We start from the raw sequence: 17,104 nt of genomic DNA on the forward strand, positions 1-17,104 counted from the left end.
GAACATTTGAGTTTGCTCATAAAATTTTATCCCACTATTTATATGAATGTTAACTTACGTTTACTTGTAGTTTCTGTTTCTATAAAACTTTGTTTTTGAATTTTTTCAAGCTTTTTTATGTTACCATGGATTGTGGTTTCTTCTAATGTACCAAGATTCCATTGATTCCAAATGCCTTTTGGAGGTTTTATACCTGTAAAACCAGATTTACATATTTAATTAGAGAAGAAATATCAAAACAAGATTATAATGACTTTTGTTCAAATAAACAGAAATTTGGTTACTAGGTTACTGATTTTCTTTTGTCTGCATCATTTTATAAACCTATGAAGACTCAAGAGAGGTTATGATCTACAATAGTAAAATGAAAGTCCATATTGATTAAATCATAGATCCATGAAATTTTGAAATAAATGATAATGCTATTTAGCTTTTCAAACAAAACACACATTCATATTTTTCTTATTTTACTCACCAGAACACCCCTCATTTTATAGATGAAACTGAAGAGGTCAAATATATTGCATAAAGGTATACAGAAGACTAATAGCAGAATTAGTAATCAAATATAGCTCTTCTAATTTCTATCTCCAGATTAATTTTTTTCTTCCCCTGACGATGCTAGAATTATTAGAATTTATTTTTTTGTTTCTCTGTATTTCTTAAGACAGGCATTTATGAAGATTATACGATACTTTGAAGGACAGATCAGAATTTTCTTATTTTATCTTGATCTGGGTAGTAGATTAGTGATTGGTCCCAGGGAATGAATCTATAGCAGAAAGGGATAATAGAAAGAATTGAAGATATATATGCCCCATATTGGGTGGCCCAGTTTCAGGAAAAACAGGGAAGAGGAAGAGGGAAAGTCATTGATGTCTCAACAAAGATATTGTTTCAAAGTTAAGTAAGGATTCAACGTCAACTAAAGAAGGGTTTAATCCAGAAACAGCCAAAGAACAAAGGGTTTAGGAGTGGAGTCAATATGGTGGAGAGTAGATACATCTATATCTGAGTTCTTCTTAATGTCTCTCAAGATAAATACCAGCTAAAGCCTCTGAACTGGTTTTGGATTGACAGAACCATAACACATTTCCAGTAGAAGATAATTTGGAAGAACTTCAGAAAAGTCTGCTTCAATTGGGCAGGGGCACAGATGCAGTTCAGGGAGCCAGGATGTGGTGGTATCAGTATACCAGGGATTCTACTGGGAGGCACTTAGGCTACTCTGTCCAAGCTAGAAGCCAGTGGATCAGCAAATTAGCTGTGAGACATTCAATATAAGTACAAAATGCAAATAGGTAGCCTCTGAACCCCAGAAAAATATGGGACATAGCCATGTCTACCCAGCAGAAGTCAGTCAGCAGCAGTGTCCCCAGAGCAACCGAAAGTGGTTGTCACCTGTAGAGGAAGTTCTTGGGACAATCTTCCCTTTGCCCTAAGAGCAAACCTCAACCTTTGAAAAATGAGCAAAAAGCAAAAACAAAAACGCTGATCATAGATAGCTTTTATGGAGAAAGAGAACAGACCTCAAATCCTGAGAATCCTCAAGTCAAATCATCTCCAGATGAAGCCCCAAAGGGTTATTTGAGTTGGTCCCCATCTTACAAAGCTCTCTTGGAAGAATTTTAAAAGGATCTTAAAAGAGGGTTAGAAGAAAAATGGGGAAAGGAAATGACAACTTTACAAGAGAATTTGGGAAAGGAAAAACAGAAATTATCTGAAGAAACCTAATTAAAAATAGATTTGATAAAGTGGGAAAAACATAAAACTCTTTACAAAATAGATATGAAAAAGAAACCAATTCATTGAAAAATAAAGTTTGTGAAATGGAAAAAAGTGCAATAAACAAAATACTTCATTTAAAAGTTCAGATCATGATGCAATACAAGTCATATGCAATAAAAGATCAGGGAAAATAGATCAAAAATTAATTGGAAATGAAATAATCTAATTTTAAAGAATGAGTGGGTGAAACAACAGATCATAGATGCAGTTGAAAATGACAATGAGATCAAAATTTATGGGATGCAGCCAAATCAGTTATTAGAGGAAATTTTATATTTTAGATGCTTAATTGCATAAAATAGAGAAATAGAAGATAAATGAATTGGGCTTGCAACTAAAAAAGCTATAAAAAGAACAAATTATAAATCTCCAATTAAATACAAATTTTAAATTCTGAAAATAAAAGGGAAGATTAATAAAATTGAAAGTAAAAAACTATTGAATTAATAAATAAAGCTAAGAGTTGGTTTTATGGAAAAAAGAACAACAAAATAAATAAACCTTTAGTTAATTTGACCAAACATTTAACGGACTACCAATTCCAATAATATGCAAACTATTTGAAAAAAAAATGGAAATAAAGAGTTCTACCAAATTCCTTTTATCACACAGATATGGTGCTGATACAAAAACCAGATAAGGTGAAAACAGAGAAAAAAATTATAGATGAATTTCCCTAATGAATATTGTTGCAAAAATATTAAATAAAATATTAACAAAGAAATTAAAGCAAGTAAACCCCAGGATAATATGCTCTGACCAAGTTGGAATGCAGAGGTTGTTTAATATTAGGAAAACTATTAGTATAATTGACTATATCAATAACCAAACTAACAAAAATCACAAGATTATCTCAATAGATGCAGAAAAAGCATTTGATAAAATCCAATACCCATTCATAGTAAAAATACTGGAGAGTATAGGAATAAATGGAGTTTTGCTTAAAATTATAAGTAGCATCTATTTAAAATCATCAGGAAGCATCATATGTAATGCAGGCAAACTAGAACCATTCCCAATAAGATCAGGGTGAAATAAGGTTGCCCACTATCACCATTAGTATTCAATATTGTATTAGGAATGTTAGCTTTGGAAATAAGAGAAGAAAAAGAGATCAAAGGAATTAGAGTAGGTAATAAGGAAACCAAATTATCACTCTTTAAAGATATGATGGTATACTTAGAGAATCCTAGAGAAGTTGCAGGATACAAAATAAATCCACATAAATCAGCATTTTTATATATTACCAACAAAGTCCAGCAGCAGGAGATACAAAAAGAAATTTCATTTAAAATCACTGTAGATACCTTAAAATATTTGGAAGTCTACCTGCCAAGGCAAACTCAGGAACTATGTGAACACAATTATGAAACACTTTCCACAGAAATAACGTCAGATCTAATCAACTGGAAAAATATCAAGTGCTCATAGGTAGGCCGAGCTAATATAATAAAAATGACAATACTACCTAAATTAATCTACTTATTCAGTATCATACCAATCAAACTCCCAAGAAATTATTTTACAGAACAAGAAAAAATAGTAACAAAGTTCATCTGAAAGGAAAAAAGGTTAAGAATTTCAAGGGAATTAATGAGAAAAATGAAAATGAAGGTAGCTTAACAAACTATATTATAAAGCAATAGTCATCAAAACCAATTTTTTACTGGCTAAGAAACAGAGTAGTTGATCAGTGGAATAGGTTAAGTTCACAGACAAAATAGTCAATGGCTATAGTAACCTAGTTTTTGACAAACCCAAAGACCCCAAATTTTGGGATAAGAACTCACTATTTGACAAAAACCACTGGGAAAATTGGAAATTAATATGGCAGAAACTAGGCATTGAGCCATACCTAATTCTATATACCAAGATAAGGTTGAAATGAGTTCATGATTTAGATATAAAGAGTGATATTATAAGCAAATTGGAAGAATGAAGTATAGTTTACCTCTCTGATCTGTGGAAAAGGAAGGAATTTGTGGCCAAAGAAGAATTATTGAATACAAAATAGATAATTTTGATTATATTAAATTAAAAAGGTTTTGTATAAACAAAACCAATGCAGACAAGATTAGAAGGGAAAAAATAAACTGGGAAAAATTTTTACATTCAAGGATTCTAGATAGCCTCATTTCTAAAATATGTAGAGAAGTCAAATTTATAAGAATTCAAACCATTCTCCAATTGATAAATGGTCAAAGGACATGAACAGACAATTATCATATGAAGACACTGAAACCATTTCTAGTCATATGAAAAGATATTCTAAATCACTATTTGTGATGTTCTGTTTCTCTAGATTGTAATCTTTCTCTGGGAGGAGGTTTCTTGGGGGGCCTCTGGAAGCAACCTTGGTTTTAGTTCAGTTCAAAAACCCCAAAATGCAGCCAGGAGTTAAAGTCCAGATTTTTATAGTATCCTACAAAATCCTGAATCTTTTCCTGGGGCCTGGTTGCCTTTAGTAGAGACCTATCTCTCTCCTTGGTTCCCTGATGAGCTCTTGTCAGAATGTCTCCAGCCAGCTTCAGTCTCTAGCTCCCTCTGAATCCAAAGCCTCCAGCCAGCATGAAGATAGACGTGGGAATGAGTCAGACTCTGCCTCCAAGAGTATGGGATTGTGGCTTTCCCAGAATTCAATCCTAGTTATGAATCTCTTGGAAGTCTATGAGCAGGCTTTTCCTTTAAACTTTTGAATCTCCTGGACTTGTGACTCTCCCCACTGAAATCCTGGCTCTCTGAATCTCGTCGAGCTTCTTCGAGCTTTAAAGGTGTGAACCAAGTTCATTACCTTGTAAGAATCCTAACAACTATTGATTAGAGAAATGCAAATTAAGACAACTCTAAGGTATAGTGGTACCTGTCTAAGTGTATTGGCTAACATGACAGGAAAGATGGAATGAACCTTTCTGAGTCCAAGTGTTTGAGTTCCTGCCTCCAGTCCACTTGTCTTCTCTGGCTCTGACTCTGGCTGAGTTTGTCTGAGCTTATATACTCTCTTAAAATTACATTATCATAGGTGTGAATTTTGTAGAACTATATTAAGTACTAAGTACATGTACTGAACTAGAGAACAATTAAGGACCCTGCTAAACTAGATAACCATTCCACTGATTTAACACCCTGTAAGAATCCTTGTTTCAAGTTCAGAGTTCTGGCCCATAACATTGGAGAATAGCTGAATAAGTTTTGGTATATAGATATTATGAAATACTATTGTTCTATAAGAAATGATCAACAGGATGATTTCAGAGCATCCTGGATAAATTTACATGAACTGATTCTAAGTGAAATGAGCAGAACCAGGATATTGTTGTACACAGCAACAAGAAGATTATATGAAAATCACTTCTGATGGACGTGGCTCTTTTCAACAATGAGATGACTGAGGTCAGTTACAATGATCTTGTGTTGAAGAGAGCAATCTACACTTAGAGAGAGGACTGTTGGAATTGTGAAGCACAACATAGAATTCTCACTCTTTTTTTTGTTGTTTGCTTGCATTTTACTTCTTTCTCATTTTTTCCTTTTTGATCTGATTTTTCTTGTGCAGCAAGATAATTATAGAAATATATGTAGAAGAATTGTACATATTTAACATATATTGGATTCCTTGTTATTTGGGGGAGGGGAAAGGGGAAGAGGGAGGAAATTTTTAGAACACAAGGTTTGACTAGGGTCAGTGTTGAAAAATAATCAATGCATATGTGTTAGGTTCCTTACTAGGTGCTAAGTTGGTACTTAACAATTCTCTAGCTCAGAGTTCACACCTTTAAAAGGAGTTTACACCTTTGGAGTACTCACAAACCCATTCTCTGGGAGGAGAAAAGGGGCCAACATTGAGTCTAGAGGGAAGTCTGTTTTGTTTGACTGATTCTTGGGTTCTCAATGAATCATTCATTTCTATTTGTTCCATCCTGAATTTTAAGGAGTTATTTTCTTCATTCACAGTTTTTACTTCTTTTTGTATATGCCCAATTTCATTTTTAAATGAATTATTTTGCTCTATTGAATTTTTTTTCCATTTCCCTAATTTTTTTTAGAGAGTTATTTTCTTTTTCCAATTCAGAAATCCTACTTTCTTGAGATTTTTTTATCTTTTCCAATTCAGAAATCCTACTTTCCTGTGATTTTTTAACCTTTTCTAATTCACAAATTTTGTTTCCCTGAATCTCCTGTGAATTCTTTATTTTTTCCAACTCCAATTTCAGAACGTTGTTATTCTCTATCATAGCTTCTCTTTCCTTTCCCCATTTTTCTTCAAACTCTCTTAATTTTTTAATAGTCTCTTCTAGGAGAGAGTTATGTGATGGGGGCCAGGAATTGTTCCCCTTTAGGCTGTTATCTGCTGACTCTCTGCTGTTAACTTCCTTGGGTTGGATACCCACTCTTTCTCTGTGTTGAAGGAATCGATCGTTCTTCTTTGCTTTTTACTCATATTTAAAAAATCTTTTGGGGTCTGTCCCTGGGGTAGGAAATTATTTATTTATTTCTTTGCCAGCTTCCTCCCAGACTGGATGGATGCAGCAGCAACTGTGCCTGAGCTAAGAGAGAGCTCTGGGAGAGAGTTCCCCTCCCCCTCCCTGGAAGTGCCTCGGAGGTGATTAGCAGGGCTGTACTTTGAGGGTGCTGTGTGTCCTAGTGACTTCCCTGAGGTTTAAGACTGAACAGTAAAGGCGACACAAAGCCCAGCCAATGCGTCCCTCCCATGGGGTGTGGATGTCAGCAGCTAATGTGAAAAGCCCCTGCACTCAAACTGGAAGTGTCTGCCCTGAAACCGCGGTCCCTATTTCAAAGGTTCCACTTCTGTGGGACTTCCAGGGCTGAGTTCTACAGCCTCCAGCCAAGCAAGGCACTATGTGTTACCTTGGGCCGTGTCCGCCTGCTTTTCAATCTCTTAACTACCCCCAGGTGAAAGCCCGGACAGCCTAAGTCGGCCACACCCACAGTGCTGAGATCTGTTGAGTCACTTCCAGATTGGGGTGGTTCTAGTATCTGGCTTTATATTTTAAAGTGGCTTGATTTCTCTTCTGAACTGCTGTTTTATAAGCAGAGAAGAGCTAACAGCCTGTGCCAGATTCTTCTATCTCAGTGGCTTCTCTGATCCCAGAGCCCTCCCCAGGGCGATCAGCACAGTGTGCTACCACCCAACCGTCTGTGCTGGCCTCTTTTTTTTTTTCCTCACCTGGGAACAGACCTTTTCTCTTGAAACTCCAGTTTCTCTTCACCTGGTAAGTCATGCTTCCAGTCCTTGTGGTTTCTATCAGTCCAGTGTTATTTTTGAGGCTGATTTAACTAATTGGTAATGAGGGAAGAAGGGAGCTCACAAAATCCCATTTATCTTCTCCGCCATCTTGGCTCCACCCCTGAGTCTAGAGGGAAGTCTGGAAGAAGTCAGTCTGGATTGGGTCAAGGAGAAGACTTCCCATGGATTCACAAGTCCAGCAGATTCACAACAACTAAAGGAAAAGCCTGCTCATGAAGATTCACAACTAGGATTGACTTCTGGGAAACCCACAATCCCACACTCTTAGAGGCAGAGTCTGATTCATTCCCACGTCTACCTTTGCTCTGGCTGGAGGCTCCAGAAGCCTCCCAAGAAACCTGCTCCCAGAGAAAAGGATTTACAGAAAAGAAACCTCCTCCTAGAGAAGGATTATAATTGAGAGACAACAGAACATTTACATATATGTTTTGAAAATAAAAAAGTTTTAATAAAATAAAAGAAATTATGAAGAAAGAACTAAAGGTTTCAGTGGGAGATACAGTGGAACAGTTCATTCAATAGATGTTAAGTCAAAAAATATGTATTAAGTGTTGACCAATTTCAGGGAATTATGGTAGGAGGAAATGGAGATATTGAAGCAGTCTCTTCCTTTTTTTTTAAAATTAATTTTATAATTATAACTTTTTTTTTGACAGTATATATGCATGGGTAATTTTTTACAACATTATCCCTTGCACTCACTTCTATTCCAAATTTTCCCTCCTTCCTTGCACCCCCTCCCCTAGATGGCAGGCAATCCCATACATGTTAAATGTGTTACAGTATATCCTAGATACAATATATGTGTGCAGAACTGAATTTCTTGTTGCACAGGAAGAATTGGATTCAGAAGGTAAAAATAACCTGGGAAGAAAAACAAAAATGCAAACAGTTTACACTCATTTCCCAGTGTTCCTTCTATGGGTATAGCTGATTCTGTCCATCATTGTTCAACTGGAACTGAATTAGATCTTCTCTTTGTTGAAGATATCCACTTCCATCAGAATACATCCTCATACAGTATCATTGTTGAAGTGTATAGTGATCTCCTGGTTCTGCTCATTTCACTCAGCATCAGTTCATGTAAGTCTCTCCAAGCCTCTCTGTATTTATTCCTCCTGCTGGTCATTTCTTACAGAGCAATAATATTCCATAACCTTCATATACCATAATTTACCCAACCATTCTCCAATTGATGGGCATCCATTCATTTTCCAGTTTCTAGCCACTACAAAAAAGGGCTGCCACAAACATTTTGGCACATACAGATCCCTTTCCCTTCTTTAGTATTTCTTTGGGATATAAGTCCAGCAGTAGCACTGCTTGATCAAAGGGTATGTACAGTTTGATAACTTTTTGGGCATATTCCAGATTGCTCTCCATAATGGTTGGATTCTTTCACAATTTCACCAACAATGTATCAGTGTCCCAGTTTTTCCACATCCCCTCCAACATTCATCATTATTTTTTTTTTTGTCATCTTAGCCAATCTGACAGGTATGTAGTGGTATCTCAGAGTTGTCTTAATTTGCATTTCTCTGGTCAATATTGATTTGGAACACTCTTTCATATGAGTGAAAATAGTTTCAATTTCATCATCTGAAAATTGTCTGTTCATATCCTTTGATCATTTATCAATTGGAAAATGGCTTGATTTCTTATAAATAAGAGTCAGTTCTCTATATATTTTGGAAATGAGGCCTTTATCAGAACCTTTAACTGTAAAAATATTTTCCTAGTTTGTTACTTCCCTTCTAATCTTGTTCGTATTAGTTTTGTTTGTACAAAAGCTTTTTAATTTGATGTAATCCAAATTTTCTATTTTGTGATCAATAATGATCTCTAGTTCTCCTTTGGTCACAAATTCCTTCCTCCTTCCAAGTCTGAGAGGTATGTTCCTCTAATTTATTTATGATCTCGTTCTTTATGCATAAATCATGGACCCATTTTGATCTTATCTTGGTATGTGGTGTTAAGTGTGGATCCGTGTCTAATTTCTGCCATACTAAATTTCCAGTTTTCCCAGAAGTTTTTGTCAAATAATGAATTCTTATCCCGAAAGTTGGGATCTTTGGGTTTGTCAAACACTAGATTGCTATAATTGTTCACTATTTTGTCCTATGAACCTAACCTATTCCACTGATCAACTAGTCTATTTCTTAGCCAACATCAAACGGTTTTGGTGACTGTTGCTTTTAGTTTTAGTTTTAGATCAGGTACAACTAAGCCACCTTCATTTGATTTTCTTTTTTCATTAATACCTTTGAAATTCTCGACCTTTTGTTCTTTCAGATGAATTTTACTGTTATTTTTTCTAGGTCATTAAAATAGTTTATTGAGAGTCTGATTGGTATAGCACTAAATAAATAGATTAGTTCAGGGACTATTACCTCTTTATTATATTCCTTCGGCCTATCCAAGAGCACTTAATGTCTTTCCAATTATTTAAATCTGACTTTATTTTTGTAGCAAGTGTTTTGTAATTTTGCTCATATTAATTCCTGACTTTCCTTTGGTAGATAGATTCCCAAATATTTTATACTATTGACAGTTATTCTGAATGGAATTTCTCTTTGTATTTCTTGTTGTTGGATTTTGTTGGTGATGTATAAAATGCTGAGTATTTATGTGGATTTATTTTGTATCCTGCAACTTTGCTAAAGTTGTGGATTATTTCTAATAGCTTTTTATTAGAATCTCTGGGCTTCTCTAATTATACCATCATATCATCTGCAAAGAGTGATAGTTTGATTTTCTCATTACCTACTCTAATTCCTTTAATCTATTTCTTGACTCTTATTGCTGAGGCTAGCATTTTTAATACAATATTGAATAGTAATGATGATAGTGGGCAATCTTGTTTCACTCCTGATCTTACTGGAAAAGGTTCCAGTTTATCCCCATTACATATGATACTTACTGACGGTTTTAAGTATGTGCTCCTGACTATTTTAAGGAATAGTCCATTTATTCCTGTACTCTCAAGTGTTTTTAGTAGGAATGGATGTTGGATTTTATCAAATACTTTTTCAAAGCAGACTCTTCCTTTCCTCAAGTAACTTAAATTGTATTGGAAGGAATATGACTTGTGTGTGAATAAGTAAAATACAAAGTAGAGGGTGATGGGAATAAAAGAAAGATCCATACAATACACCTTAGTAGAGTGTTAAGGAGAGAAATTTTCTAGTTTTGAATGGAGTGTGTGTGTGTGTGTGTGTGTGTGTGTGTGTGTGTGTGTGTGTATGCATATGTGTGTGTGTATGCTTGTATGTATAGAGATTGGGTAGAACGAAATCATGAAAAGTGTGACAGAGAATGTGACAAAACAAGTTATTATGATGATGATGTCAAGTTTCCCCTTGACATTTCAACCTCTCTTTACCTGTCCAAAAATTCTGTGCAGAAATATGTAGAAAGCTTTGTCTTAGACCACAACCCTCCCTAAGAGGGTCATTGGATTGGTGTTTTTTTCTTACCAGGAATCATAATGCTAAACAGTTAGTGACTTATTATTGATGTAGATACAACCCTAATGTGCAACCAGTCAAAGTATAACATGTAATGAATAGGGGAATAACAGTTCCCAGTGTAAGAAAGGGAGAGGGTGTAATTTATATGGGGAAATAGGACACATATGCAAACTGTACAAAGTTAGGGCACAATAAAAGTGTAACAGGCCAAACTGGGCTGGCTTCATTCACTCAGTCTAAAAAAAGGCACAGGAAATAACTCTTAAGAGTATAGGCCACTGTCCAGATGGTACATATAGATGACCATGAACTATGTCAAAGATGGAAAGAAGAGTGCACAGGAAAAATACAGGAAGGAGAAAAGTTGAATTTTTGACCTGGAAACAAAAAAGGAAAAGGGAAAAATAGAAAATGGAATTGTGGGGAAAAAAAAACCAATAATCAATGAGAGAGGGAGGAAGGGAGTGAAAGAGAGGGAGAGAGAGACAGACAGACAGACAGAGACTTTTTACTCATTTGTGATTGAAAAGACCACACAATATGGACTTACAGAAGAAATTGCTTCTTTATTTATTGAAGCACATCAAGCAAAAATACAATACAATACAATAGTATATGACTCCACATGGGTTGGTAGCTACTGAAATCTTTTCCGAAACAAAATATGGTATATAAAAGACTACAAAAGAAAGGAAATAATTGAAAGCTAGTGGAAGCAAAAAAATTAATGTAACTGAAAGCTGAGATGTTAAATGTGGGTAATGTAAGAAAAATTATAAGATGAAATTTTAGAAGGGAAGTCTAAGTTAGGTAAAAATTGATCACAAGATAAAATGAAGCAAGGGGTAATGACAAAGCTCAGTAATAGTTAAAATATATTTTTAATTCCACTTGGCTTTTGAAGATCTGAGACAGCTCTTATGCTCCCACTATTCTTAGAATTTAGAGAGGGGTTGTACATACAACAGGGCCCTACCATCTAAAGGGGGCTCTAATATCCACTCCCATAACCAATTAAGTAATTACATTTACCCAAAATGGAAAAATACTGTAGATTTGACTAAAGATGGAAACATATACTGGTTTTTGAAAAAGGAAAGAAAATAGGGTCTGTGAAATATAAATCAATGAGTATGATTTTGTTTCTTAGCAGAGGCAGAAATTTAAAGTTATACTAATTTACTTGTTTTACAGATGAGGAAACTGAGACGCAGTGAGGATATGTGATTTGAATAGAATAATTCAGCTGGTTATTGGAAGTACCAGGATTAGAATGTGTATCTCTCAATTCTCAGTCCAGTGAAATTTCCAACTAGGGAAATGAGGACAATTATTTATCTTTTGAAAACGGGAAATAATCCATAAAAAACCCACCAACCTAATAGTCTACATAGTAATCAAATAGTTATTTGGATTGAGGGTCTTTTTTTCCAGTACAGAAACTGCCATAGCCAAAGAAGCTTTATCTCCAAGTAATCAGCCTACTGGTTGTTCCTCTTAGTGACTGACTAAACTGGTACTCAGAAAACAGACTTGATCTGATTCTTAGAGCTTAAAGCTTTTCAGCATGACAGATCCTTCCAGAACTTGCACTTTGCTGGCATAGTCTTTGAGAACCCAGGAGCATGTCCATATCATAAAGAGCAAGCAAAATATTTGACTTTTATTTATTTATTTATTTATTTATTTATTTATTTATTTATTTATTTATTTATTTATTTATTTATTGTCATTTGGGTAATAAACCCATAGCCAAGCAACTCAAAGGTTGCAAGTAAATAATGCATTTATAGAGTTGACTGCTCGGTTTCTTATGTAATTTGATAGTGATAATGAAATCAATTATAATTGAATAATTGATCATTATTATCTAAGGTACCATTTTACATAGCTAATATACTAGAAAATGATGGTGATCTAAAGATGTATATCAGATAATTTAATTACTCCTCTTACCACAACCATTACCATCATAATTCATGCAAATATTCATGTAATAACATCATATATATCAAATTGTCTATCAGTAAATATTTGTTCTTTTCACCACGTAGAGACATGGTAGTAGAAACAACACAGATTTAGCATACATTTGCAAATAATTATTGAAAAAGATGACAGAAGATAATGGTTGATTCTTATAAAACACTGAAAATCAATAGAGAGGAAAATAACCCTATAGAAATCTAAAAAACAAGTCTATAGAAATCTCAGCTCTCTGAGACCTAAAACAGATTATTCCCAGAACATTTGTGATTTAAAAATAAGAAAAACAAATAGAAATGGAATGAAATAAATCTACCAGTATGTATTCCTAAAACAATTTGTTCTCATCAATGATGATAATGAAATTATCAACTTTACCAGATGAACTATATGAAGAAGGGAAGGGAGAAGGAGGGAAGAAAGGGGAGATAGACACACACACACACACACACACACACACACACACACACACACACACACACACACAGAGTCAGAGGGACAAAGCCACAGATAGAGACAGAGAAAGAGAGACAAAATATTACTATTTGGTGCTTCCTATGTGCTAGGCACTGTACTAATCATTAAGTCTATGAATAAAATCAAGTAAGATAGTTTCTGCCTCCCAGCAGCTTATATTCTAGTGGGCAAAAATAGCACATGAAGGGGAATTGGAGAGCAAAAGAGTACAAGAAATAATTGGGAAAATATCACCCAAGATATAAATGGTGTATGAAGATTCCAACAGGAAGGGGTTCAGGGATTTAAGAAGATTTTCCATGGAAGATTTATGGAAGGATAGGGACAAAAGTAACAGTCCAAGAGAAATCATCCGTAGGCTGTCATGAGCAGCAGTGGAGAGAGTATCTACATTGGTATCATGGATCCATCAATGTCATAGTATTGCTAATTAAACAAGACATATTATTAGTATAGATTTAATAATAAGCTTTAAGAGCAGGTTTGTTATAAGATCTAAAGTTAAATATCTTCCTCCAAAAACAGTTATGATTTTGAATAATTAAGGTTCTCTTACTACCTAAATAACTATGAACAACTCATTTAAGTTCTCTGGGTTTAATTTTCCTCAACTGCAAAATAAAAAAAGTTAAACTAGATGAACTTTGACATCTCTTTCACCTTTAGGAAGACCTCATATGATGCTGAGTTGTTTTTTTTTTTTTTGTAGCTCCATATAAATTTTATGAATCATGAAACTTTTTCCATGGCTGAGATAGTAGGTCTATATTTCTCTGAGTGCACTATTGGACATTTTAACTGACAGTTATGTTTCCATGGAAGTTTCTAGAATCATCACCAAGCAAATGAAAGATTATATTTGATCAAGTTCTCCTTAAATCAGGATTTGTGCTAAATTTAAAAATTATTCTTTTCATGATTTTTTTTTGGCTGAGGCAATTGGAGTTAAGTGATTGCCCAGGGTCACACAGCTAGGAAATAATAAGTGTCTGAGACCAGATTTGAACTCAGGTCCTCCTGACTTCAGGGCTGGTGCTCTCTCCACTATACCACCTAGCTGCCCCCTATCTTTTCATAATTTGTAAGAATTCTAAATTCTGGTGTTTTGTTTGTTTGTTTGTTTATTTATTTATTTTTCACTCTTAAAAGAGAATGGATCCAGCAGTCCTTAATTTTTTTTTTTTAATATTATGAACTTCTGTAGCAGTCAGTTGAACCCCATGGACCCCTTTTCACACTAATGTTTTCAAATGAAAAAAATAAAATATATAGTATGAAAAGAAAATCATTTATTTTAAAAGATGGTTATCAAGAACATTTTTTTAAAAACCAAGTTCTTGGACCCAAGGATGAAAATCCTTGACCTACTCTAACTGATTTCTTGCTATTCTTTTTTAGTTTGCCTCCTCATTAATTTCTACTTTTATATTTTGCTTCTGGTTTCTAAAACTGAGTTGGCCCTATCAGAAGGACTTAAAAGTTGGCTATGAGGAGTAATTAGTTCTTAGAATTTGCAGTAGGATGCACCAGGCATAAAATCTAAAAGTATTGTATATATTTTTGTTGTTTTCCTTCTAAACTGAAGTTTAGCTTTTTAAATTTGAAATCCTATTATTATGTATTTTAAGGTAGGAGATAATTTATCCTTAACTTTCCATCTATTTTCCAGGAAAAATTCTAATGCAATAGATAAATAAGTCTGGGTATCACAGGGGAAATTATAATAATCAAAACCAGATCCATTGTGATAAAGCCAAGAGGGAGCACATAAATGTCAGAAAGAATATAGCCAAGAATGTGTCCATTGGGAAACCCATGGCTTAAAATGTTGTTTCTGAAAAAGTGTGACCCAAAACTATTGCCAACTTGTCTGGCACAAACATATTAAAAATCAAAAGGTTATTTGATGGAATCCGTAAAACATGATTTTATGTTTTACAATCATCAAAAATGTATAATGATAATATCAAAATTAAATATATATGTATATACATATATATATATATACATATATATATAATATATATATGTAATACTAAATAAGTTGTTTATTCCATATCAAAAGTTACTCAGAGATTGCTAGAATCATCTGAGGTCAATTCTTTTGCTTTATAAATGAAGGAAATGTAAGAGAAATTAGTCCAAAATTTCCTGTAAAACTAGAAATTGCATGTTATTTCTTAAGAGAAAGAGGCAACTAAGTAAACTTTAATTCTTAAGGGAAATAATCATGAGCAACTTGCTCAACTGTGTGTTTCAGCATGCTAAAGTACTTTACCAGGAAAAAGAAAAACTAATCATAAATGAGCTTACACTATAAAAAACAAACAAAACTAAAAATTTTCCAGAAGATTTTCAGAATCCAAAAGGCAACTGTAAAGTAAATGAATAATGTATAACTGGACTTTTATAGGAGAATGGATGAAAAAAGAGCATGTTGATGAAAAGATTCTTTTTTTATGTGGATAGGAGGTAGGTTTTGAATTAAAGAAGGAAAACAAGAAGAAAAAATCTTAGATATTAGAGAAATTTGGTTAAAATTGAAACCATTGAATCATAAATAACTATGTATAAGGATCCCTGCAGACCTCATATTAACTTAAGTTTGAAATGTAAGGTTATCTATGTTTTGTGTTTTTACTTATTTTGTTAAATATTTCCCAGTTATATTTTAATCTGGTTTGGGTTTTATGTTTGATACTTCTTTATTGAAGAGCTTAAATACTTAGTATTTTATGTCTATATCAGTAGAACAGAATTACTATCATATTCCATCAAGCTGGACAAGCTCTAAGAATCATTCAGCACTATCTAAAGTGTCTGAGTGCTAAATTATCTGAGATCTACTCAGAATCATACTAATCATAATTCTAATTCACAGCTCTTCACTTCTCCCTTGACTGAGTTCTCTTTTCCCAGGTAAAAATTACATGAATGTATAAATTGTCTATATAATCCTTTTATATAAGGAATTAATTCATTAAGGAAGTTCCCTGATCAATTTGATGAGCTTACAGGGTAGTGAGTCTTGGATTGGGACTTTGTTTCTATGTTCTTATTTATGGAAAGTGTTGATAAAAATGAAGGAGGAGTGAAACTGTGTTCCCTTTAAAATTATCACATTGAAACTATGTTCCCTTTTGATCTGTGATCCCTTTTAGAGTCTCAAGTCCTCCTGGGGAAGGCATATTTCTCCAGATAAGTATCATTATTCAATTTGAAAATTTGGTCAAAAAGCACCCCATTAATCTTTTGAGGATGCCAAACCCTTTGAATTCCAATTGGAGATCTGGGCTGGATACTGATAAGCATCTATGCCTGGGAAGTTTGGCTTCCTTTTCAACCTGAAGCCTGAAGCTTCAAGATTTCTTTTAAAGGGCAATTTCTGAACTCACTCTTTGCAGAAGGTCCAAAGCAATTGCTAGCACCCAGCCGGCTGAGAAGGCATTCTCTTCTCAGTGTCAGTTTCCATTTCCCTAATAGGATTTTACCACTAAAGAAGTCAGTCTTTTAGCAAAACTGGCTTCCTGTCTAACAATAAATTTTCATTTTTGCCAATTAATAATTCAGGGTTTCATAAATTCTTTTATGTTGAATCTCTGCACTGACCAAAAGGGGATTTTAACAATCTCTGACTGCCACTAAACTCATCAAAAAGGAAGAGAAACAAGAGAGAAAAGTGTCATGAAAATTCAGAGATATGGTAGCACTGAATGCTATCAATAAATATAGAAGGGTGAGGCTTCAGAAAGGATCATTGATTTTGACAAACAAGAAATCATTTTGGAAACAGAAAGGGACATCTTCATGAGCTCAAATCTTGTTTCAAACAATTTGTGTCTGTGTGACCTTTGGGCAAGTCACTTAAGTTTGCTTCATTTTCCTCATCTTTAAAATAAATTGGGAAAGGAAATGGTAAACCATTCCACTTTCTTTGCCAGGAAAATCCCCTATGGAATCATGAAGAGTCAGATATGATTAAAACAAATGAGCAATGATGGTGAAAAATGCTGATAAAAAAGAAGAGAGAAAAGAGAAAAAGAGAACTCTCATAAAAATCCAGAAAGATGGTATCATCACATGCTGCAGGGAGTTAAGTGAGGTTTCAGAAAAGGCC

At 34.2% G+C, this 17,104-nt stretch overlaps 1 protein-coding gene across 1 annotated transcript in view; it reads right to left on the reverse strand.

The window, feature by feature from the left end:
- FAM227B (family with sequence similarity 227 member B) overlaps nt 1-17,104 on the reverse strand; it is a 312,350-nt gene that overhangs the window by 233,028 nt on the left and 62,218 nt on the right. Inside the window, exon 10 of the mRNA XM_074294460.1 lies at nt 59-193. Coding sequence (XP_074150561.1) covers nt 59-193 — 135 coding nt within the window. The remainder of the gene's footprint in view (nt 1-58; nt 194-17,104) is intronic.

Source organism: Sminthopsis crassicaudata, chromosome 2, assembly GCF_048593235.1.
Source record: "Sminthopsis crassicaudata isolate SCR6 chromosome 2, ASM4859323v1, whole genome shotgun sequence".
NCBI lineage: Eukaryota > Metazoa > Chordata > Mammalia > Dasyuromorphia > Dasyuridae > Sminthopsis > Sminthopsis crassicaudata.